Source organism: Pygoscelis adeliae, unplaced genomic scaffold, assembly GCF_000699105.1.
Source record: "Pygoscelis adeliae isolate BGI_AS28 unplaced genomic scaffold, ASM69910v1 Scaffold174, whole genome shotgun sequence".
Taxonomy (NCBI): Eukaryota; Metazoa; Chordata; class Aves; order Sphenisciformes; family Spheniscidae; genus Pygoscelis; species Pygoscelis adeliae.
The window spans coordinates 5,016,071-5,042,888 of record NW_008824676.1 but is presented as its reverse complement, the minus strand read 5'-3'; the positions used below and the strand labels follow the sequence as shown (position 1 = coordinate 5,042,888).

The following is a 26,818-nucleotide window of genomic DNA, read 5'->3' as shown; positions in this document are numbered from 1 at the left end:
TGCAGGGTTACTGGCTGCTGCAGGCTAATCTCAGTGTAACTAAAGCCAGATGCAGCCATGATCTGGTTGGGAGTAGGAAAGGTTGAGAGCGTGTCGTGGCACTTCCCGTTCACGTGGTCCAGCCTGCATGCTTGTCGCACTAAGTGGTGGAAATGCAGGGCTATCATCATCTCCGCTTCTGCTGGCAAATTTATACTTAGCTGAAACCTATGTGTGGGGGTTTAGCAGGAGCAGAAAGTACTTCCAGAGAGTTCAGTAACTGTCCGAGTGCATTAGGAAGCTTCAGCTCCTAACATGATTTTGGTAACCAAGGCTGAACATCAGTCCTATAGTAAGGACTCCACTGTAATCAGGAGGTGTATATGGAGTGTGTGTAGACAAATCAGAACTAATCTGAATCAAACTATTAGTTATCAATAGTGGTGAAAATGTAAGAGCATAAGCTTTCACCCTGGTAGCAGAAGGCTGACTGAGCCCTTGTGTTATTCAGGTCCTTAGCTAGAGCCCAGCACAACACATTTTCAGGACTATAGAGACTGACACTAGAACAATTAAAGCTACTTCTGATATACTTTCGTGTACTGCCACGATGTACCAAAGTGTATGCAACCAAATTTTGGCCAGGCAAAAGTGAGTTCATTTGTACACTTCTGCCTTAACTTCCTTCCAGAATTTTGATTCTAGACAGTAGCTGTGCCTCCAAGAGAAAGAGCCAATGAGACACTCAAGCTTCAGCCATAGCAACACAAAAAAATAAGAAAGACTGCTGGAAGAGCAAAGCCTGATGTTGCTCACCAAACACAACTGGGATCATTACACTGTAGGCAACATCTCGGAGTTTTGCTTATTTTGAACAACTCTCTAATGTTAGAAAACCCATGGCCTGAAGGTTAGCTCAGTGGGGTTTTCATCAGCACAGGGAAATTCCTGGCTGACAAAGAGCCAGCTGCTGATTCAATACCAGCCATTCTCCATATTTTTAGAAGAGTGTGCTGAGGGAAAGCAACACAACTACAATGCAAACACAGTCCTGAAATGCCAGAGTAAGGTGCCCAAGCACTGTGCACAGCAACCCTGTAACCTGTCCTCAGATCCATGAGGATTGTAGTGTGAGACTAATTTGTACCAGAGCTTAGCACTAATGACTAAAGTAAATTAAGCCTTAGGCCATACGAATTGTACTTTAACCTTTGTTTTTATCTATGGAAATGTAACCAGTAGATAAGGAAGCATAAATAAAACTTTAACTACAGGATATTCTGTAACAAAAGATAAGAAAATGTCTCAAGACACCGACAAAAAAGGTGCCTGGAGGCTGCAGGAGCAAATCAAAAGAAGAGAAGACCCCAGACACCATGAACAGGATTGGATGAGCAGAAGTGCCATCAGGAAATCATGCAACCTATAGAGACTATAAAATCCAGTAACAATCGACAGGCAGGTCCCCTCTTCAGAGGCACGCCAGCTCGTAACTACTATTGCATATTAAACGTAGCAGAAGAAGGAACTCTGATTCTTTTACTAAAGCAGAACCTTGGGACGAGCCCTGTTGAGGTGGCATCCACGTAATTCCTACCATGGTCTAGGTGGCAGCTCTATAATTTCTACAACAGGACTCAGGGCAGGCACTAGAATCACTGTTCCAGCTTTGAATGCAAACCATTATTTTCATATTTTAACTTGAAATAAGATAAGATTCAGCTACTTCACCATTAAAGCTTTCCTCATAACTGAAAACTAAATGTTTGTTTCATGCTAAAAATTTTAAGGGGCTGTAATCAGTGGTGTGGTTAATACCTAACTTTTCCTGACCTCAACTGCTCATAGAATCAGCAATCATTCAATTCAGCCTGGAGCTACAGACTGTTATTTGCTCTTCAGGTCAAACACTGGTTACTCTCTAGGGTAAGACTCTTCAGCTGGTAGCCTGTGGTCCACACCAGAGACAAAAGGGACAACAAAATGGCCTTATCACCCAGCTTAGCCTAAGGCAAACCTACCTATTTAAAAAATAAAAATAAAAACAGCTGGGAGCTGTGTTCTTTCTTTCTTTTTTTCATTGCCTTCTCCAGTGGGAGTTATTAAACTATTCTAGCTACAATAGATGCTGGCGATGGTGATGTGTTTGAAGAAGGAGTTTGCTGTACAGTGGGGCTTCTGGGGCACAGAGAGTAAAAGGAAAATCTGGGGTATGGAAGTAGAGTGGAGTTTCTCTTAAAATATTAGGACAAATTTAGTTTTGGATAGGCATGGACAAGAGGGATACAAAATTGGGGAGGCACAGCAGCTCAGGCATGGGGGAAAACTATTGATGAGGGGACTACAGAAACACTGAGATTTTGGAAGTCAGAAACCTGTAATAGAGAGGAAAAAGGCAGTGTGCAGGTGAGCACACCCCGTGCCTGGAGTGGGGAGGACAGAACAGAAGTCTTAAGGTGTACAAGAGCCTTCTTTAGCTGATTCTGGTCTCTTTCTTCCCATTTCTCACCCTAATTTGACTCCCTTAAAAAAGCAAAGGAAATACATTTGGGAAAGCCCTTTCTTAGTTTCCATTTCCTAGTGTCTACTTTGAAATCCCCAAAATACATCAAAACCGTGATCCAACTCTATGGTACACATTTGCGTAAACATAACAGATCAAAGAACTTAAGGGCAAAAACATGAAAATATTTTGAATAAGTCACCCTACCTGTATCCCCATTCTCTGGATCTGCTTTCTTTTCTTCTATAAACAAATGAAAGCAATATGTAAAACAAAAAGAGGGGGAGAGAGAAAATGCAGAAATAATAATAAAAGTAATATAAATCATGCATTAAAAAGGAAAAATGAATAAAACCCACCAAATTAATTTAATTTGATGAGTTTAGTCAACCAAGTATGGTGCTCTACATCCAGAGGCATATTCACTGCATGCTAGTGTATACCTTTGTGCACTCTTATTGAAGATTTACTGAAGGGAACCCATGGGTATTTTGTGAACTTCCAGAATCACTAACACACTCAACACAAAAGAGAGCAAGGCAGGTGTCAGACATAGTTACTTTACAGTTTCCTTGAATAGGATGACACAAAAATAAAAGTAAAAAATTTGCTTGTGCTGTATGTTTTATGCAGTGCACACACAATATGCAGTCTAATGGTTCAAGCATAAAAATTGAATGTGTCAGAATGGTTTTCAGTAATTACTTTACATCTTCATTGGTTTAATCAATTCTCATAGCATCTACAGGTTAAAAGGTTTAATAATTATATTACTGTAGCTTGTCTTGGAGTTAAAAAATGATGAAGAACAAAAGACATTAACAGCAACACTCAGAACCCAGTTCATGCACATAAATCCAGCTAAATGATGCCAACAAATATTCTTAATGCATATCAAAGGTTGTAAATGGCTCAGGGCATTCCTCTGTCACAAAGAAATGAAAATACATTGGATCCCTATCAAATAGTTTGGCAGCCCATAAATACTGCACTCTGAAATCCAAGTTTGGTAATTAATGTGGAAGAATTTTAAGTCAAATGAAATTTACTTTAATTAGAAGTCCATTAACTTTTAAACAGACTGACTGTTTCTTTTTCTTACTGTAAGCCAAAATTATATTAAATTCAATTAAAACAATCCCATGAATGTGGAGCAACAACCCCCAAGCTACAAAGCAAAAATAGCACGTATCATTAGAATTAAATATTTTTCCAGAATTATTGGTTATTGAAGGTTGCTCACAAAATTATGATCTACTTTATAGTACACAGACCAAAGAGGGAAACAGAGCTGTTACATTTTAAGGAAATACCATTTTGTAGATGGGTATCAACGCAGAGGATGAAGTCATACTTAAAGAGAAATCATACTGGGGCAAGGCAGAAGTGTAAGAAAGAAAAACATGCTCCTGCAGAGAGCATCAGTAATGCGCCACACCTTGATAGGATCTGGGATCCCATCCTGTGTGGGATCAAGGTTGTTCCTCTGCTGGCAATCCCTAGTGGAACTGTTAGGCAAATTAACGGGGAACAGATATGACAAGTCCTAAGCCTACACTTTTGGAAATCAGTGGATACCAAATGGGTTCCTGAAACCTATCCCATTCCCCGACCTTTCTTGCCCCATATTGTACACAGTTCATAAATAAGGCCTTTTGCATTCTTCTGCTTTGGCCTTTGGGTAGCCTGGCCTATATTATCTATGTGGGTTGTGGATATTGATAGGAAAATAGCAGAAAGAGAGAGATAGTTGTGTTTGCTTTTCAAGCTGTCAATTTTTTTTTTTAAATTGCTGTCACCAATATAAAATCTACAAATACAACACTGTCTTCTACTGCCTCATTACTTTCTAAAGCAGAAAGCAATTTGATAGCAATACCACTGATTCAACATAATGCAAAATAGATGAAAGTGAAATAAGACTCATTAAAATACCCTTGAGTTTGAGCTCAGACAGAATGATGACATTTCTAAGTTATTTCATATGCATGGTGAAAAGAGATCTTTACTTTGCCTGAAATATCATCTTAATACAGAAATCTAATACTATACAGGGTAATTCCTTTTTTTAAATGTGTAGAAGTCCACTCACCCATATGTCTAGATGTCTTTCAACCATGAGTCTTTAAATAAAGACATTGTCAAAATAAGGGAAACTTGAAACCTGTCTGACTTTCACTTGTTCTTGCTCCATGTTTAAAAAGTATATAGAAAAATATTTCCAAGTCGACTTATGGAAAAGAATACCATAGTATTAGCAAGCATAAAATTCTATTAGAGTCTTGAATTTTAGAAGTGTAATTGAAGTACTGTGACATTTATTACAAATCTCTACAATAAATAAATCCTTTAGATTTTTACAAGAAAGGTCAGCACAGTGGATCCTACTCTCCAAACTGAGGTTTCAGTTGCATTGTGAAGAGCTGTCTGAAGAAGTACTAGAAAGAACAGAAGACTGAATTGAGAAAGATCTCACTTGGGTGGGAAGGAGGAGAACTGAACAATATCGGTATTGTCCATTGACAAAATGGACAATGCTAACTTCTCAACAGCAAAGATCTTCACAGCAGCTGTGGGCCTAGTCATCACCTCTTAGAAGAATTCAGAGCAGGTTCTGGATGCTGATGCTAAAGTAATTAATGCTTTTTGTTCCCCCAGTTATTAGGTGCTCAAATCGAAAAAGCTATAAAGAGCCTTAATGTCTTGACAATCCTGAAAACCAATAAATCACTATAAGATGATTTTAAAATGTCTCAAACCAAATAATATAAAATGACAAATTCACCAGTCATTCCTAAAAATCTGTCTATTTCTATTTAAATGATTTTGTCAATATCATCACATTAGTCAATATTTTTCTACATCACTTGAATTAACCTTGGTTTACAAAGTGAAAAGCATATACTGTATCCTGTGGTGTAATTATCTCAATTTAAGAACAAAAGTTTTTCAGAATTAAACAATTTGGAGAAAAAAATCAATGCTTTCACAAAGGAGGCATTTCTATACATTACAGAAAATAACTGTATGTTTTCAGCTTAATCAGAATACAGATATATTGAAGTATATCGATGAAATATAGAGATGAACTATAGGGATAGAGAGATTGAAATACTCAAAGATCCTCTCTCAAAGCCTTCTTCCACCATCACAGTTGACATTACTATTATAATGACCAATGACATTTCATAAAATAGTAGACACAGCCATGTTCCCCTGGTCTTGTAATGGTCTATTCTTTCTAACAGGTACTAATATATCTAATAGGTATCTAACAATCTAACACGTATCTGGAAGATGAACAGAGAAGAATCTAATCAAGAGACTCATACAAGGGCAGACTTAACAAGAACTAAACCTGATCTAAAATGGCCTTGATCAGTTATATTTTCTTGGAAATGCCTTAACTCAATGAGCTCTGCTATTCTGATGGGAACCTGGAGGTGCCACGGCCAAAGCACCCTGGCAGGTTTCACCCACCTCGCCCCAAGAAGTCCCATGGAGCAGGGACCCCAAGTCCCTCGGAGCAGAACATGACCATCTCCGTACATGTCCGAATAGAATAACAGTTCCACAGAAGAAGCAGGATAGCAGACTTCTCCTTAGCCATGGATACTGATGGCAGCGTTGAACAACTGCTCAAAAAGTGCTCACTTCCTTGAGAGGGTAAGGGGGAGCTTGACTCTGCAGCCATAAGGTTACAACTGGGAGGTGCTGGGTTTAATAGTCTTCCTCCCAGGGTTTCTTCCTTCTCTCACAGCTGACTGCCCCAACTTGAGGTTAGAGCCTAGTTCTCCCTTGAACTGTCTCTCCTGCAATGATTTTTAGCTGTGCAGGGATCAGTTCAACAGGCTGGTTCAGGATAGTACTTTCACCTGGGATCCAGAAGAAAGAGATTTGCATCAGCTCAGGCTGGGGCCTAAAATAAACCTAGACTTCCTTGCTTTGAGCGAAAGAAATTGCAGCATCCAACACTGGAGGATGTGCATCTTATTACAACAGACAGATGTGGAACTCCTTGTTTGTCTCTGAGTTTAGGCATAAGATAGGACAATGAAATAAAATGTTTTATGCTTCTATTTTTCATATTGGCAAACACTTAAAATCAGCAATATGACTAGCAATTGTATTTAGAGAGTGGGTAAATTAGCTTCTTTACTTAAATGCTTTATTGAAAATTGAGTCTGATTTTTCAAAACAGTGCAAATTATTAAATAACATTTTATTTTAAAAATCAAATGTACACATAGGACCCTGACTTTTCATAAGTACTTTTAAAAATGCTTTTAAAAATTTCTTACTAGAGATTTCTCTTGAAATGCTATTTATGAGAATACAGGAAAATCAATTTTATACTGAAAAAAGTCCCTGAAACAATATTCTTATCAAAACAGGCAAAGGAAACGAGATTGTCTCCTAAAAGCAAAATCTAAAAGTTATTTGCTTTGAACATCAAAACTTGTCAGTTAAAGGTCTTGCACTCAAAGGATTACATTTCCTCCTATTTCCAGAGCCATTCAATTCCAATTCTACCTCTAAGAAATTAGCTCTAAATTTTGTCATTCTGGCTGTCTACAGTGTGAAAAATATAACTGCCTAGCTGCTACAGGTCTAGCAAAATACCAGGTGATGTGTGATATAAATGGCTGCTGAACTTCTCCAGGGCTTTATGTCCAATGTGTGGCAAGTATAAAAAAGTTACTGTTGCAGCAAGCAAGGCCTTTCCAAGAAGTCTGTGATCCACATCACAGTCTGAATGAAAAGAATATGGCTGACACCTATGGAAATGTGGAACAAAAAAAAAAAAGGTTGTTTAAGTATTTTATATTACTGTTTAAATGAGATTGAAGTGTCAATTACTGCCCTTAAAAGGGAATGCTAGAAGACAATTTCAGATAGCCAGCTTCCTAGTGGGGGAGCATGCCTTTGAATTCCTGTTTTCTATTTGAGAATTGCTTGGTGGTTTTTGTTGGTTTTTTTTTTTTCTTCTTGGCTTCAAACTTGACACACTAAACAAAGACTGAAACCCGGGGGACATTTCTCCCCAATTAAACACATTTTTATCACAATGCTTAGACCATGTTAACAATGTTATTTTGGATTATTTGCAGAATACATGGCACTGCTTAGTAAAAGAATTGAATAAGATGGTGTGGTGATCTAAGCTAGAAAGTTAAAGAATCTCTAGAATCATGGGTTCATAAATTGTCAGGGTCAGCTCAGGTCTTCAAAACTAGGGATAGATCAGTGCAGCTGGTAAAGGACAAAGGTCTTCTGAAGCAAGCTATGCAATATGCAATTCTATTTTGCATATTTATTAAAGTAATGATTAGGATTATGACCAGCTTTTTTTTGTGGTGTGTGGATCCTTTTCCAATGTAATTTTTGCAGGGTGCGCTGTGATGTTTGTCCTTACTGCCTCATACAAAGGTGTACATACATTTGGTGGCCTTTGAAAAATAATGAGTGCCAACATGGAAAAAGGAAGAAAGAAAGAAGCAGTAAGACAAATATTAGCTAACACACCCCATTTAGCTTCTCCAAAGAATTCTGGCACATCCTCCCTGTATGAATGATATGCAAGAGAATTTTGAAAATGTAAAAGAAAAATATCTGAGGGGTCAGTGGGCCCTTACATTCTGTACTCATAAAAACCCATTCAGATCAGCCATGCTGTAAACTCTGCATTGTCTTCATGAAAGCCTGAGCACAGTCTTATTGTTAAGCTCTTCATTATTCTGTTTGCCAAGCATGCGAGCTCCTCGGAGTTCCCACCACTGGTGTACTCCACAGTATAACCACAGGATATTTCACATTCTGATATAACCACTTCAAAACACTTGATCATAACTATGCCTCTGCTTCCAGAAAAGCAAACAGCTATTAATAGAGATTCTTCAGCCATCCTAAGAATGCAAGACATCTTCATTAGCATCTCAATAACCAGAAATATGGTCAAAGATTTAACCAAAGGACACAAAACGAACAGTGGTGTATGCACCTGCATGTAAGAATCAGGAAAATTATAAATTCAACTACCAAACCTTTACTGATAAAAAATATAAATGTAATGCTATTCTGCCTTTTGCACAATTATGCTCTCTTTTTTAATTATGTAACCTGATATTTTTTACTATTTTTCCTTCAGCAGACTGAAGATCAGCCTTTGTTTACATGGTTCAGTATAGATGGCTATTCTGGGGGGTGGATTTTGAGGCCTTTGGTTTCTGGTTTTAATTCTAATCAAAATTAAAAATAAGGACAAAGAGCTTTCCAGCCATCCAATATAATACATCTATTAGCATGCTAAGTACCTTTAAACCGAATTTGGAGTTTACCTATCCCTTTGGTTTTTGTTGACCAAATACAGATTTAGACTCTTTAATGTCTTAGTCACAGTCTAAGGCATCAGATTTTAAACACGCCTGTCAAACTAAATATCACAGAAGCCTTCAGAGATACACAAGTCATTTATCATGTTTGTGCTAAAATGTTACAAATTCCATCCAGAAATTTCTTTTCAACATAAGAAAGATGGAAACAAAACAAAGCACCATCCTGGTCTTTAAAGGAAACAGTGTCACTGAATATTGACTATAACAATAACACAAAAATAGAGGGGTGTCATGTTCTGTTTATAAAGGGTAAGTATATCACAGTAGATTCACTCTTGGATGGCTTGAAAAACCTTTCATGATACTGTAAGGTAAGAACAAATCCAAATAACCATGCTCCCTGTCTTCTACTGCAGTTGATCTCTGAAACTCTCTCAATCATACAAACTTTTTGCCCTTGCTTTCTCCAACAGTTTATTTGCCAGACCCTTCTACTGTTTGGCCCTCCACTGTCCAGGGCTATGAGCTCTTCCAGTTTGGTCACCCATCTTTAATAGGGTTTTTTAGTTTTTGTAGGCTTCACCCCCAGCAATCATGTTATTCCAAAGAAACATCATTTTCCATAAAAATGATAAAAGACAGAAAAAAACATATTTCAAAGTCCTTGTCTATTTGAATTTCATTCTCAAAGTTAGCAAAAACTCTAATCAATCCTTCGCGTGCTCTTAACATGAGAGTATTGCTCCAGATGTTGCAGAAAAGAACTGGAATCTCTATTTCCCTGCCTTTCATGGCCCTTTAGAAATGGAGCTGTCTCCACTACTCCATCTTCTAACTTCCATCCGCCTCCTTAGAAAGCAGCAATGACTGGGCATCACTACTCCATCCCTTCTCATCCTGGAATAAACCTAGAATTAATTAGCCAGCACTATTTCTGCTATATGTACACTGACTGCCTTTAAACTGTCATGGATCAGCCTTTCCATAGTTTTGGTGATCAACTTTTGGGTATAGTTATTTGAGTCAGCTCACATCTAGGCCTAGGTTAATTTTGTAAGGCTGAAGAATGTTTTCTGTATCTCATATGTTTGAAGACCACAGTAAGTATTACTTGCAATTGCAAGTAATTGTTGGCACAACGGTAACCGGTCGGTCTGAACCATCTTACTGGTGAAAAGAAAGATGTCTGCTTCATCACTAAGGTTCTTTGGCAGGCAGGGGCTTACTTCCATTGCTCATACTGCATACATAGGGAGGTGAACAGGTATATGTCTCCCTAACAGTTTTCACAATACTTAAATCCTATGAAACCTATTAAATTATTTCCAAAATATGATTTTGGAAACAAATTGTGAAAACTCTGCATTGCAAAGCTCCTCCTTCACCCAAGGAAAACAGGGTTTAGTCATTAAGGATGCTATCAAGCTGTACTGCTGTCAGATAACAAAATTTATATAAAAATATTCTTGCTTGTTAACTTTCTGAACTTGCTTTTGTGCTTGAAATATATAACATAAGCTTTGCATGCACTCTCATAGGACTTTTCAATTAAAAAAAAATCTAGATATTTTTCAGGGAATAAAATTTTCTCATTTTTGCAATTAAAGATTATGATATCCAGAGAGAGGAAATGGCAGTATTTTTCTTTCAATACAATATTCATATATTCAGATATTTAGCTTTCACAACACCTTTTGGTCTAATTACGTCTAAAAAAATAGCTAATCCTTTAGTTCATGTGAATGTTTGGTAGCATGGTAAATACTGTGAAAACATTTCCTAATGAAACCTGTAAATGGATAATCCTAGTTCCACACTTCTTAAAGCAAATTCTAAAACAATGGGAAAACATCTCCTTCTAAAGGTATGTATTTGAAATGTCACCCTTGCTTTTAGCTGTGCGCACAGCTGCTCAAAGTGCCTTGTACTGAAATGTGTAAGCTATTTTGTCATTGAGGTAAAACATGGAAGAGTAGCCATTTCAAATGTATATCTAAAAATATGTTACTATGCACAAAATAAACTAATTGCTCCTGAGTTTAAGGGCAGTAATAACTTTTGCAACTGCACTGTTGATCATGCAGTTGCATTTGCAATGCAACTTGCAATGATTTGTTGATCATGCAACTTTTGCATTTCTGTGCTAGACATTTAAAATTATCATTGCCTAATACACTTACTTAACACTGTTGGTGAGCTAAACAGTGTTTTGCAAAAGTACATCTGAATTGGAAAGTCCAAAAAAGTTAATAATACACAGGTACTGCCTTCTCACATATGTTCAAGAAACATAGGTGATGAAAATATGTGTTTTTCTGGGACACTAGATATCATTTTAAGATCTGATTTCTTCCAACCCCAAGAATCAGATGGGCTGATTCAATATTTTGGTTCAATATATTGATTCAATCAATATCCAGGGGAAGGTTCTTGAATAAAAAGGTCCACAACTTTCCTTTTCTTTTATTATGAACAGATAGGAAACAGGTCACCCAATCCTCTAATTCCATTTTTGTAATGAAAGAGATTTAGAATCACTGCACAGGAACTGTGAATGGATCGTAAGCACAAGGTAAGTAAACTCAGTCTTTCTACAGCATCATTTATTAATGTCTAATAGTGGTGATTTACAGAAGGTGGAATTCAGATCACACTACCAGTTGTCTTCTCTATCCACACTCAACTTTTTTTCCTGCTCTAATTTAAGTGATTTCTATCTTGAGATTTGTTTAATATGCAAACCACAGCAAGTAACACCTGCAAGATTCCGTAAAGATAATCTCTGACTCTGATTAGGACAAGAGTAGTACCAAAGGTAAAACCGTGTTCTGAAGGAGCCAGCCATAGTAGAGAAAAGACAAAAATGTTTGACTAAATACCACCTAAGTTTTATGGAGCAGTCAATGTACCCAAAAACTGCTTTAGATTTTAGAAGCTAAATGGCATCCAAGTGGCTTCTCTAATTGGTTGGGAAAATAGCAGAGGCACAGGAAATTAATGAGAGCTTTGACACAATAATTGTAAAATTTAAATTTTATAGGTGAATTTAATTAACTTAAATATGGAGAATGTCATAATGTCATTGTTGTTCTGATATACCACAACTGAACAAGCAGGGAAGTGTGAACAGCTACTGCATTTTCAGAGCTAGGATGCCTTGCTAGACATCAGTCCTCTGCCAGTAATATAAAGTACACGGAAAATTCAATAAAATGGCAGATTAAAATTCGATATGAAAGATGAAACCACAAGTAATGCACAATATGAAAGAAAAGCCATGAACAATACAGCTAAGTTAGCGCTCCTTCAATGTTTTGACTTCTCGCTCTCTCTTGTTATCATAACCTTGTGTTTACACTTTTTGGCATGAGAGAATAGCTTTTCATCACTAACAACTCTACTTCTAATCAAAAGAGTCTTTATTCAATGAAGCTAAGTTTGAAATTCCAGTGCATGCAATTTAACTTACTAAAATTATTCAGTTCTCAAATTATATTCTCCCCAGGGTGAAAAATAACTAGTTATATCAGAGTTTCCGTAATTTTTGTAGCGGTTTTGAAATGCAAAGATAAAACAAATTATAGATTGTTTTCATGTGCTAGTTGGAAGCTTAAAGGCTAATTTACAGATAATGGAGATGGGAAATAAGAACTGATATGATAGAAGTCAAATCAGTTTAAAGTCTTAAGGTATAGCACATTTGTCATCAGTTACCTTTTAACACTTTTTGTAAAGTTTATAGTTTATAGGTAATAAAAATTACATAAGCATCTTATCTTACAGTTTGCCAATATTTAAATATATTGAGGGGGAAGAGAGTGAAAAGTATGTGAGGTGAGTTGTGATAAAATCTATAGGAAAGGTAAAATGAAAAAAATAGCACAGAGAAAAGCAGTAGAAGAGACAGACCTGAGTTTCTTCTCCTTGATGATTCCGCTTCTTCTGTGATCACATCGTGTAATGTACAGACATAGACAAAGGAGATGGGCGTGAGAGGATGTATTCAGAAGGTTAAAACTGACACTGAGGGAAAGGGCCAAAAATTGTTTTAGAGAGAAGTCTGCAGAGCAGAGTTAGTAAATGGGGAAAAATATAACACAGACACCAGAAGGAAAAAGAAAGCTGAGGAAGAAGTGGTTAAACTACTGTTGTTGAAAAAGAACAGTAAAGACAGGGTTAGTATAGGAGCTGAGGAAATAACAAAAGTTATAGTTGACAGCAAAGTCAATCCTTGCAATGAAGCTGAAGAAAAAGCTGGATAGTAAAAGGTACATTAACTAGCATAAACACATTTGTTCATGACTGTTCAACTTTTTGGAATGTTATCTACTTGAACGCAAGTATTATTTTTCTCTTTCAAGTATTGAACATTCAGTTTAACATCACCAATGGGAAGCCTATCATTAGATTTTTCAGTTATTCAGTTGTTGTAATTTATGCTGAACCAAACTTCACATATCCAAAACGGAAAACAGATTTTTTTCAAAAGGATATACAAGCTCAGGAATTTCAGAATCCACATAACACACTCTGGAAAGGACTGCATTATTGTAACACTCTGCCAAAGGCAATAGTATCAAGACCGAAATACAGAACGTGAGAAAAGAGAATGCATAGCTATTAACTCTCACGGTCAATACAGCAGATACTTTTTCAGAACCAAAAGTTACTCTCATCTCATAGAAGACTATGTTACTGCAAATGCATGCAAGTTAAATGGCAAAACAACTATCTCATTACTTACTTTATTACTTCACATTCAAAAACACACTGCCATTTCAGACACGGGGAACATCTGAGGGACAGTGTCATTCTCTGTACTGAAAATCTATTTGTAGTAAAAGAATGGGAGGAATTCATCTTGAAAAGTAATAATAATTACAAAGAACTGTGAAGCTACCATCACTAGCAGAACAAATGCATTCTTCCAAAAATCATCAGAAATAAAATAAAAAAATATATATCTGTAAGCCCTGATCTAATTTCAACTTGCAGTTTGTTAATGAGTCACAAAACATTGCTCATAATTCATTAACACTGCAGATGTTAGATTAAGAATTCCAGAAAAGATCATACACCACAAAAATATGCTATAATTTTATCCACATTTTACAGTCAATATCAAGATACTATTGAAAAATGCAAAATTAGAATAAGCAATATAAATCGATAAAATGAAATGAAAGACAACACTAAATTTCATCTGATAAACCACTGTGTTCTATAGTTAAACAATTTCATTCTATAGCTGCCAATTATAATTTTCATCTACTATCAAATGCCAAGACTGTACCAAAACTGTTGTAAACACAAGCAGCTTGTAACATGTACATTTAGAATGCATTTTTAGGCAATTAAATTTGCTTACAGAATGAACACACGTAAGTGTTATATATGAGATATGTAATATGGAAGCATAGCAGCTGACAGTTTTGACAAAGGATGCTATGTATTCACACATTAAAAAAAGCCATGTTTTAATCTGGGCAAGTTACAATGAATCCATAGGATGAAATACAAATAAGCAAATAGAAAGAGCTACTTCTCCCTGGTGTATTACAGCTAGTGTAGCTGTAGTGTAGCTACAATTGCTATAACTGTTAAATAAATAAATCATTATTACCACCACCAAAACCCAGCTAAAGTACTTAAAATGTTCTGAAAATGTTTTCTATTACATATCTATAGCCCTGAAGCCAGTACTCCTACTATGTCAAAAACAGTTATTAGAAAGTCTCTATCATGACCCCTTTATACTTCATTTATTATTTTTAATATCCATAAGAATGCATAGCTTTGAGACATATACTGCATTAAGATAAATCCTTCTCAAGAAATTTTCAAAGCATGATTGGAATCACATTATTTCCAAATTAGGAACATGCTTGGTATGGTAATGCAGGGCATTCTAGTAGTGTCAGTAGGGCTCAGCATGGACACAGCTGAATACCAGGGAGGCTTCCTTTGAAGATTTTAGAACCAAATGACCAGTATTTTGCTGCATATCAGTCACATGTACCAAAACTTTTTAAAAATTGCATTTTTAAAAGTCTTCATGCAAAGTATTTCTTATTAAAAAAATTGTTTACGCATCAAAGTGGCAAACAAATTTTAATTACAAATATTTTTCAGCTTTAAGTTTTTACCAATCAAATATATTAGAAGAATAATTCTAATAGAAGCCAGAGAGGAAAATAAAAGATAATCGGTACCTTCTCACTGCGGATACCTGTTCAGTTGATATCTTATCTCTTGAGATAAATGGCTTATAATATTTTTGTATTAATTGTTATGAATATCAATGAATTAGTAGAAGTTGTGGCATGGTAATGCACCAACTTTTTTCATTTAACAATGATAAGAAGGAAGTACTAATAGACCTATTAATTTAGACACAATAGCACTTATGTGAATCAATCTCCTCCTGATTAAGAAGCCATGCCATAAATCCCAAACAATAGTTTGAAAATTCTCTGGCTCTGTAGCTTCTAATCCACTAAAATAGATCTTTGTTGATAGAAACACATTAAAATCTGAGAACAAAATCATGGAATAAAATTCTATTAAATTTACATCATACTAATAGGCAGTCTTCATTTGCATAGTTATTGCTTTGTTGTGGAACTAGCATTTATTTGGATCAATTGTTCATCTTGACGTATGAGAGTGGTATGTATAAGGGTATTACACACAGATTTAGAAACAAATGAGAGTCTTAATGAATAAACTTATAAAGTAAATGAAAACCAGGTATTGTACTGCAAGTCTGAATAAAACAGAATAAGTACCATCTATTTTATCATGCTTTGATACAGAACTTTTCATTGTAAGTAATGTCACTTACTAAAGAGAAGTATTTAGGAACTTGGTGTTCAAAAAAACATGCTTGAAACCTTACAGCAAACATGCCCATCTGAAATTTTAAAAGCAGCACAGGACAGAGAGATGTAAGTTAATTACTCTTTTTTTTCCTCAAGGCTTTTCTTAATTTTGGTTTTCTCTTCTCCTTAAAAAGAAAGATCTTCACTGCATACATGTTCTCAGAAATTTCTGTGACTTACAGATTTGGAAAGCCTCATTTCTGGACACTTCACAAAATAAGATGTGCAATAGCACAATCAAATAGGCATAATCTTAAAACATGGAGGAGACTTTAAGATAGAAATGTTCCATGGAGTCTGTATGTTCCATAAATATACGTCGTTAGTCTGCATGTAATTAGACATATAATGCATCTAATTCTCAGGAAAGATGTTCCCTGACACCATTCAAACTCTGCAATGCTAAGGGTACAAATAAAAGAGGAAGAGTAGATAGCAGAATAGTTAAGAGCAGAAAAGAGGATTTAGAATGGAAGGCTATTTGACTACATTGAGGTGTGAATAAAATCAGTTTTCCTTAACCTTCTTTAATAGCGTTAAGCCACATCTTCCAGTTACCCTTCCTGTAAATACAGAGCCTGTTCCACACTTCTTAATTTTTTTAATGAGGTGATTCCCTACTATTTAAAGGTGAGTTCTTTATCTTAAAGTGTAAATCCATACACACAAAATCACAGCTGTATACTGGACAGATGCTGATGTTTTTGCTCAAAAATATAAGCAGAGGACTAACTAGGATAAAGAAAATACAGGGAAGACAGAAGCAATACATTCAATTTTGCAATTACATAACATATGCTATAAATAATATACACTACATATATTATACACTAGGTAAAGACAGTTAGAATATGGAAAATATGGGTTATTCCTACCCAAAGATAAGGATAATAGAGAAGAAGGTTGAAAACAACATACAAGAAGAAATCTTAAATATTCTCAGTAGCATGAACTCTATGAATAAAATGAAACTGTGTAGACCGCATTACTTTTTCGTAAGTCTCAAGAGATAAACTAAATGAGGAATTCGGAGAGAGAGCTTTATGATTTTGTTTCTCTGAATAAAGTTTACATTATAATTTTATAAGGGGAAAAAAGACAAAATAGTAACTTTTCAAAATATTAATGCACTATAGTTACACATTGGATTTGAAATATCATAAATCCTGAAAAGATAATAAATCTCACTAATAAGTTAGGTTATTTAGGTAGTCAAACATCAATATTACTTCAGAAAAGATACCTAACAGCATAGATAGAAATACACCCTCTATTGTCAGTAAAGGATAGATGAGCTATCCTAAATCAGATATCTCCCTATTCTAAATCTATTCTCATCCTAGTGATGTCAAGAAGTTTCACCACCTACAGAATCGATTGTCCAGGAGATCACATAGTTAAGACTGCAGGAATGGTTTTCAAAACACGAAAAAGCAGTAAAAGGATATATACAAAAAGGTGCGTGGTTTGTTAGACATTTTCAGGCCACCTCACTATTTGTGATCCATCATAAATTACAATTATACCCTGAATTAATGCAATTTGGCTAGGACGCTGAAGTGCAATATTTGACTACATCTGTGCCCTACTCACACTGGGACTGCAATTCCCATCCACAAAGTCTCCTTTTCTCTCTTGAATCCAATTCTTTGTTACTTTGGTACAGACTACGCATATTGTCTTTCAAAGTGGTATAGGAAAAAAATGAAAGCAAATTTTAAAACAAGCAAATACATGATAGGACTATATGTTTTAAATACACCATTTATTAATTGCAAAAAGAGTCCCTGGAAAGTGTGCAAACACTCTTTTTTTCCCAAGAAAACAGTTAGTCATGCCACATAGTCAATCTACATTACTTCTCATTTGTCACAGCTTAAAAGATCCTCATAGATTCAACATGTAGCTCTTTTTGTAAATTTTACCCACTTCATTGCTTTTCAGATTCCACAGAACATCCTTTTCTGCACCTTCTTCCCCAGCCCTTCCACAGCACACTGAAACTTGCATCAGGGCCATGGACTTTTTCCTCTTCCCTTTCCCAATCCATTTCTTTTGAAAACCGTTCTACTGTCCAGCCACTTTTCCTCTTCAGCAATCATAAACTAGTCCATGACTCCACTCTGCTCCTCTCCTTTTCACAAGCTGGTAATTTTATACCAGCCTTCTTCTTTAACCATGATTTTTGATTTATCCAATGCTCCTGATGTCATTTATATGAAGTACTGGTGTGCTCTCCTCTCGCTCTGTGTGTCCTATCACTTTGTCTTTTCCAGCCTCATTTATTCCCCATTTCTAACCATATCTCCCTTTTTACAATTTTTGATCTATTATACTTTCAATTCTGATTACAAACTTATTTTAAAATAACCACTACTTTGTTTTGAATTATTTTTGACTACTGTTCTACTAATTAAACTGATTCCATGGCAATAGATAAACTACAAAATTATAGACACATTAAAATTATTTCTGAAGGGCTTTGTCTATGTACAGTCAAGGAATACTTCCACCCAGGAGAGAGACTTAAATGTTCCATGAATAAAACAAGCCATGATTCCCTTCAAACTGAAAGCTCAATCTACATATATAAAGTCTTAACATTTGTAAGCACGCATTACTTTTGTATTTTCTGATGTGTTTAACCTACCATTGTTATGATTCCTCTAAAAATTTAGTACTATATTAAAGAAATACGGCTTTCCCCCAGATAATTACAAGGACACTCCATTTTTACTTCATTCCATTCCAAGATGTATAAATCCATTTCAACTATTCTGTCTCCTTTTGGTCAATCATATTAAAATATGTCAGCACTTTCCCATGGTTCTGTTCTTCAACTTTTGCTTAGAAATTAAAAGTGTCTGCAGCAAAGGTTGGATATTTGATAACACTGAAATATTCTTAACAATAATGAAACCATTACAGGATGGTTTCCAGATAATAACAATCAAATCTACTGTCTCCAAATAGGAAAAACAGGGGAAAAACAACAGCGTTTCCTTTGCTATCTCATGAAGGTAGTTTCTGCATTACCTGTATCATCTCTGGATGGAGACATAGTTTGCTAGACTGCATTCAGCTTCCAAAACTTTGGATAGTGAGACTGATTGAACACTCCAAAAACAATTGACAAGGAACAGAAATGAGTATCACTGCCTTTGTACCCTAAACTTTGTGCTTTCTCCCTTTAAATAACCCTGATGGGTTCAAGACAGACTAGTGATGACACCAGATGAAAATAATTGCTTTTTAAGAAAAACAGTATCTTGCCTAACCTTATCTCTATCAGTACAGGACACATTCCCTACCCATAGCCTACTTCTTTTCCAACTTCTTCTCTTAAGGCCTCACATATGAAAATGCAAAACCATGTGAAAATGTTTGCATGCTGTGCTTTGCTTTTTTTTTTTCTTCACTGACCAAGGAAACGTGATTAAAGGACTAGAGCTTTATTCACTTTCTTTCGTATGCCATCTATTACAGCTCAGAGGCAGGGGTGCTGAAAGTAGGAATGCTTAATAATATTAGATAGGAACAAATAATTATTCCACACGCTTTTTGATTCGGTGGTGTCCTGAGAATGCAGTATTCTCTGACAGAGTGCTGACATCGGCTAAAAGAAGGGCACACACATTCAAGACATGGCTTGAATTTTTCATGCTATGCTTACCTATGATTCTACAATTTTAGCCTTCCAATCCTTCAAAATCTTTGCATAAATACAATTGACTCTTTGTAATGTACGGAATAATAGTTTTGCAAATTGCCTCAGAACTTCGAGACTACAGGCACTGTTAAGAAAACATGTTGATTTCTGACATTCAGGAACAGGAATTTTATCAGCATCTTCTACTGAAAAGCCTGAAACATAAGAACCATTTTACTACTTTATTTAATGACCTTAAATTGTCCTTCAACAGATTTGCTAATCTCATTTCTAGTCATGCATATTCCTTAAATATTAATGCTTCACATGATACAGTATTACTGTTATTTTTTCTGTTATTTGGAATCATTTTTATTATCTATTTATGTTTTTATCTAAAATTTGCTCACAGTCTCAGTTCTTCACTCAAGGTATTTATATAATCAATATCTATTTTTCTCACAGATTTTCTTAGCTGTAATACTGCCATGGCTATTTCCATGTGACTGGTTAGGTTAAATTCTTAACAGACAAACTGAACCTAAAAAGGGGGACAAGCTTCCATAACAGGCTATAGCAGAAAAATCTTTGTATGAAAAGGCAATCAAAACAGGGCAACAGCAATATGAGGTGCCTGTAGTCCTCCTTGCTTCTCTCTGCAGACTGCCAACTGCAGCCAGGGACTAAGTTGTATTAGTATCACCTTGCTGTTTTCTGTGCAAACAGAAAGAACATTTAAAGCATTTTCAGGTCCTGTGCAGAGGGTAAATCCCATATTGAAAAGCTTCAAGGAATTTGAAGCTTCCTTAGGTAGATTCTGTCAGGCTACTTCACTGGTAGATCATGGTCACAGACACTATCTCAACATCCAGGGGTGAGTACAGTGTTATGGCACCTCCTTCCAGCTGTCCTGACTGCTATGCCTTGAAAATGAACTAAGTGTTTGTAATGATATAGGGATGTCTATAGGGGACAGTAGTGTGCCACACATAGCAGATAATGCAAATCCTGGAAGCTGCATTGATTTGTTACTCTGGTACTCCTCCACTTCTACCACTTTAGTACCTAGGGCTTTTTGACAGAGAGAATTAGTTTGGAAAAGCATCCTAGGAATATAGGTATGCACTATTTGGTGCCCATTGTAGAGTGTTCAGAACCACCTCAGATGTTTCTGCCTCACATATCATTGTCCCATGTGAACATACCATGGAAGACATTATTGATAACGTAAATCAGAACAGAATTTATGTTCTTATCAGGTATCAGCCCTCACAGAAAGACCTAGGACTGTAGAGTGCAGAAGACAATTTTTACTCAACTTTGTATCTATTCTAGACTGTGGCAATTGCAACTGTGGCTTTCCAAACCAATTCTGTGTATTCCCTGCAGTACTGGAGATCGGTGGTACTGTTCCAGGGGGAAAAATAGATAAAAATCAGATAAATATTGTTTTAATATACAAAACACTTCTAAAGTGACAACTTTTTAATGCCCATATTTGTTTCTGTTTTCTATTCTTCTACCTGTTTTTTTTGTCTCACAAGATTTCACTCAAGTTCCAAAATCTAGAATGCCCCAAGAGCAGCCATCTAATAAAATATGGCTCCCGTTTCTAAAAAATGGGGAAGGTGGCTCTCAACAAGTATTGCTAGTAACTATGAATGTGCCATCTGCCTAGACCACAGTTCTAAGCCCACCTCAGCTGGGAGATGGAGATAATGTTCTTACGTAGCTACTATGTAAGGGAAAAGTCTGGGCAGAGGCATTATTCTGCAGAACTCGCCCTGGAAAAGCAACAGTGAAGGTCTGTAGACATTGTATCTTGAATCTGTCACATAATAGTTAAAACACTCAGCTGGAAAAGAAGATACATTACATTCTGATCCTGACTCTTAGGAGCAGTACTTGTTTTATCCTGTAACTTCCTCTGATGCATAAAGTCAGGGAACACAAAATGTAACTGCAGGTCTGGCCTTTTGCAGCTAGGTTCCCTAATTCCTACGTTACAGAGTCAACCCAGATTTTGCTGCTCTTCAGTTCTGACTCTTGCACTTTCAGCTGTACGTGGTGATAAGCACACTGTAAATTCAGCTTCAACAAAAAGCTTGGAAATGACCAGCATGTAGGTGAGCCTAGAACTGAGATTACAGCATTAATTTAGGAGGTGGCACAATTGGCCAATCTTGTAAACTTTAACTTATGGGATTGGGAAAAGTGTTGTTATTAGTGCTCTTCAGTTCTGACTCTTGCACTTTCAGCTGTACGTGGTGATAAGCACACTGTAAATTCAGCTTCAACAAAAAGCTTGGAAATGACCAGCATGTAGGTGAGCCTAGAACTGAGATTACAGCATTAATTTAGGAGGTGGCACAATTGGCCAATCTTGTAAGCTTTAACTTATGTGATTGGGAAAAGTGTTGTTATTAGAGTAAGTGAGACAACTAATATGCCCAATAGAGAGAGATTTGAAGCTCAAAACTGAACCTAAGTGTTCTTGGAACTGAAAAATTCCCATTCACTTGAGTAGAATTGGATCAACCTTTAAATACAGGATTAAACCTGCAATCTAAAGATTTCTTTTCTTTTTCTTTTCTTTTTCTTTTCTTCTCTTCTCTTCTTTCTCCTCTACTCCTTACAGTGTGCTTATCACCATAATATCACAGTGCCTTTTGCAAGTGCATAAATTAATGTGATTAGGACTTTTTATTGTCTGATTCAGAGGAGAGAACAATACTATTATTATCATCATCATTATCATCATCATTATTACTAGGTTTACTTTTTATTGCTATGCATTTGTAGGAACAAAGATAGAGTCAAAGAATTGCACTGTATGTTTGGGGTGGAAGAAAGTTTGTGATAGTTTTTAGTTTCAGAAGAAATCCATTCATGTACAGGACGGAGGAAAGAAGAGTTCTCTTAGATTAGAGAACTCCAGCTGTTCTGGAGTTATAAAATGGAGATATATCTGCATTTTATATCTCTCTGCTGGAGATATAAAACGCAGCTTGTATAAAAAATTACATCGGAACATTATTTCTGCCATGTGTGATGGTGCAAGAAGGTTTCAGATTCAAGTCTTTAGAAGATGACTTTCCCACCATACATGCAGTAGATACCTTGGTTTGGTCAACTAAATAAGAATCAGCATAACTCATACTTAGATTCCTGAGGCTTGCACACATAGATAAATCATAACAAAATTCAAAACTAAAAAGCAAGCTAAGTCTAATATTGTGCCAGAACACTTCTTTTCTAATGCATGTGCATTCTAACACAATTGTTTACAAAAGCAGATCTATTTTGGCTATTCTAAAACAGAACTATGTAATCTAAATGGTCTCTACATACTAAAAATTTCACACCAAAGTGAAAAAAAAATAAGGTACATCAAGCACACACGCATTACAAAAGCATGAAATGTGTTTTTATAGTCTCATGCTTTCATGTGGTTTTCCAAACCCTGACAAACCTGGCTCAGAATGGTGTTTCTTTTTCGGCAATGGTTTGTCATCAGCTATTGTACCATTCACCTTTTTCTGCTGGTCCTCCCATGTAACTTCTAGCATAAACCAAAAAAAAATCAGAAATATTATGTAACTTACATTATAAGACACCTAATATCATTTGGGACAACTTGATCTAAACAAATGTACTATCATTACCATGGCAAAAATTTAGATTAGTTCTTTAATTTAGAGGCCTGTGGTGGAAAGAATTAGTAAACATCTTAAACATGGAACAGAACATACTATACGAAAGTTAGTATCTATGTAATTTGTCAAATATTCTGCTCTCTTTGATATTTAACAATTAGAATAAAAAACCAGGAGGTTATTTACATAATTTTTTTCATTTTTAAAAGTTATTACTCTATATTCTATAGCTTCTTACAATATCTTTGTGTTTCTGTAAATTAAAAAGTAAGTTAAAAATATTTTGGTTAAAAAGTCTTTGCAAAGGTATGATTCAAAAAAACAAACAAACAAAACAAAACTGAACCAGCAATCATGTATGTTTACTTTAAATTGACAAAGTATTTTTAACAATGAATTGTTAAGCCAAAACTAGGTTGGATTTACTTTCTAAATCTGGGATTTGATTTAAATTCAGTTTTTATTTTAGGCAGATTAAGTTACTCAGTAAAAACTCTCTTGCTAATTATGGATCCTGTACCCTGAAATTGGCATTTCTGACCTAACTGCTCAGAAAAAGAGCTATGAAAAGGAGCACATACACTCTCCTCCAGACAGAGACTCCATTCCCTAGACTTGCAAGACATTAGTCTTTCTGAGGTTGTTAGGTATTTTTGGTCTACACTTTAATTCTCCACCTTCTGACAATTAAACTGGGTGGTTAGCATAATACTATAATTTTAAACCTTCCGATATCTCATGCCAAAATGAAATCTAGACCAATTAACTAGACAGATTCAATACCCTAAATTCCATTTTTGCTTTGGGCTGTTAAGAATCCGCTTATTTTGCTGATCCCGCAAAGCGCAAAGTTCCTCACAGCCATTGCCCACAGATATAATCACTTTTATGGTCACAGAAATAGCCAGTGATGGAGAAGAATACGACAGATATGGAATACATTTTCAATCTTATAAATTCAAAATAATTTCACATAAAGTGATGTTAGCCTATGACTATTTTTTTTTTCTTTTTAAATGAGACTGATGGATATCTGGCATTCAAAACATAGACATGTAAAAATGTTATCTGTAGGCATCCTGCAGCCTTCTTATCTGTAGCTGATGTTGTTCTAGGACAGGCTGCTGTCCTATAAAAGGTGGCTTTGATTTTTGAAAATGATGGAGGTGTAGGCTTCAAGTAATACATCAATAAAATTGTCAATATAATGATTTCATGACACCACAGATATGCATGCTGAAACAGAAACTGTCATCTTTGAAGTACCATGTCTAGGATGTACTAATAAGAAATTTCAAAAGGAACATTCTGTTTCCAAACTGTGGAAATAAAATCTTATGTTTCTTCCTAACAAAAATGCGATTCTTTCTTTTTCTCTATGAAAATACACATTTAGCAATAAAATATTTACTGATGCCATCTATGCTTGCTTTTTCTTAGATGAGTCCAGAAGTTTCTTCTTAACTAACACATAAAAAAAATTCAATGACCTTAGTAAAACTACCTTTGAATTTAAGGAATAGTCACCGCTAGGAAAAAACAACATTAGACAAGCAATTAGATCAAATAGTGGAGATACTTAGAATAAGATAAAAAGTAGGCAGACAGTAATCTCAACCACAGGATTTTGTCAGGATATATAACGAATAGCCTAAATACTGAAGAATATCAGGAAGCCCAGAGTGATTTCCATGCTAGCTTTATGGCAGTTTTAGAAGACAAGGCCTTCTCCATCAGAGTTCTTTCTCAGAACTCCTGATTTAGTTCCGGACTTAAAAACTGTAGCTTGCTCAATCACCAAAATCACTTATCATACCAAAGTTCCCTACCAAAAGAAAAGCTTTCCTAAGCCTTGCTAATTTTTTGAGAGCTAAGTATCTAGAAAATAGTTAACCCATTTGGGAGGACTCTGTAAGTGCTTCTATAATAACACTTGAATTGACAAACGTGAAGAAATAAATATTGAATAAGAATATAACTCTTTGAATAAATATCTTTGCCATGTGTTAACCTTAAAAAAGCAAAAAAAAAACCCACCCAAAAAATTATTATAAAAAGCAAGACAGGCTACTTCTTTGTGTTTATATTAAAAGCAATAGTATGAGCATGTAAACACTTTCAGAAAATGTTCCAATGACCAACCTTCTGTAGCTTTAGTTATTCTTACAGCATGTGAGCAGTAAATTCAAATGGCTGCTTAACTTTATCAGCAGTTAAGTACAATTCTTAGACTGAGTATTTGCAGATTGGAGGTACTCCAGGTGAAAAGCTTCACTGACTTCTAGAACATTGCAAGAGCTTGACTAGTAACGGTTATTATTTCAACTGAGAAATAAAAATAGATATATCTATTAGATTTACTCCAACATTTAACCTTTTCTTCACCATTTTCTAATTCCATTTCCATCTCCATGCTCTACAAAGCTAAGAAAATATGTTGTTAAATGAGAGCTTTCTGTTTGGGAACTAGTAAGAGATGCTGCTGAATAGGCAAAATGCTAAATGTCAGTGTTGCCCATATCCTCTCTGGTTAGACAAATATGCATTATAGTCTCCAAAATCTCTTTTCTTCCCCCAAGGCAAAGGGCCACCATCTATCCCCTTGTTGTTTTAACCAAAGTAAACTTTGGTCAAATTGTAAATATTTGGTAAGAAACCATACAGTTTTCTAATTCATCATTCACCTCTTACCACTCTCACTTCCCATACAAATGAACTTCAATTTGTCTTCTGTTGTGATAATCAGTTTTGACTTATGTATAAAGAAAGGTGTAAAATTATTGAATATTTATACAAAAAGACCTCATATAGATTATATGAAATATGAGATTCTTGAGTCAGAATATTTTAGTTATCTGATGCATCTTTGGGGCTAGAAGGATTTGACAGGTGCACTGATCCAGATTTTTCACATCAGTATGAAAGATACAATCTTTAGATGTAGTTGTTTCATTAGATGCAGTTGTTGCACCTACCCCCTGGACACTGCCCACCACAGTGAATTATGTAGCTGGGCTCTCCCCACTGCACGTCAGGATGACACTTGGTTGTGTGCCATTCCCTCTTGAGAATGATACTCACTTGTGCTGCCTGGGAGAGGGGGGTAGTGTGCTCCAGCACATCTAGTGTTAAGTACAACCTCAGCATTTCTTACATTTTTGTTTAGAATATTCAATATGAAAAATATTAAAAATATGGAAATAATATATGATAAGAGTAGTTGCATATCTCCAGTTTTTCTGAATTTCTAAACATGCCGACTTAGCACCAGGAATGTTGCAGTTGAACTGGAATGATGCAGCAAACTGCAGAAGTACAAGATGATGCAGCAAAATACCACATGCTAATGATGAGGAGTTTTCTTATGCAAATGCTACCCCCCTCCTTTATTTTCTCCACACTACAGACAGTAGTAATAGCCCTTTTCACAATTACCCTTTGCTTGAAACATTTTTATATACTTTCTCTTTTACCTGATTTTGTCTTTTTTTATTAAATCCACTCAGCTTTTATATTCTTTTCAGCACCTAAAATTTCTGTGAACCAATTTTTATCAGTGCATTTCTAGTTTTAGACTTTTAATTAGGTTATCATAAAGTCTTCACTTTTTCATTAGGACATACTTAATTTAGTCATCTTTTCCTGCAAATTAAAAATCCCCAGAACTTCTTTCTATTTTAATTTTATAAGATGAATGCTCAGAAAGGAATTATGTTCTTAATAATGTATAGTGACAACTACTGTAAAAATGAGTCAAAAGAGGATTTGGCTAGTGCTTCTTAAACACAAAACAGCACAATAACAAGCCAGTAGAA

At 35.6% G+C, this 26,818-nt stretch overlaps 1 protein-coding gene across 3 annotated transcripts in view; it reads right to left on the bottom strand.

Annotated features, from left to right (window-relative positions):
* The window catches only part of RIMS2 (regulating synaptic membrane exocytosis 2), a 409,515-nt gene that overhangs the window by 105,631 nt on the left and 277,066 nt on the right, over positions 1-26,818 (bottom strand). Inside the window, exon 19 of one of the 3 annotated variants that reach the window (XM_009323094.1) lies at positions 12,727-12,768. The exons of the other annotated variants lie outside the window; for them this stretch is intronic. Coding sequence (XP_009321369.1) covers positions 12,727-12,768 — 42 coding nt within the window. The remainder of the gene's footprint in view (positions 1-12,726; positions 12,769-26,818) is intronic. 3 annotated transcript variants of the gene reach the window in all.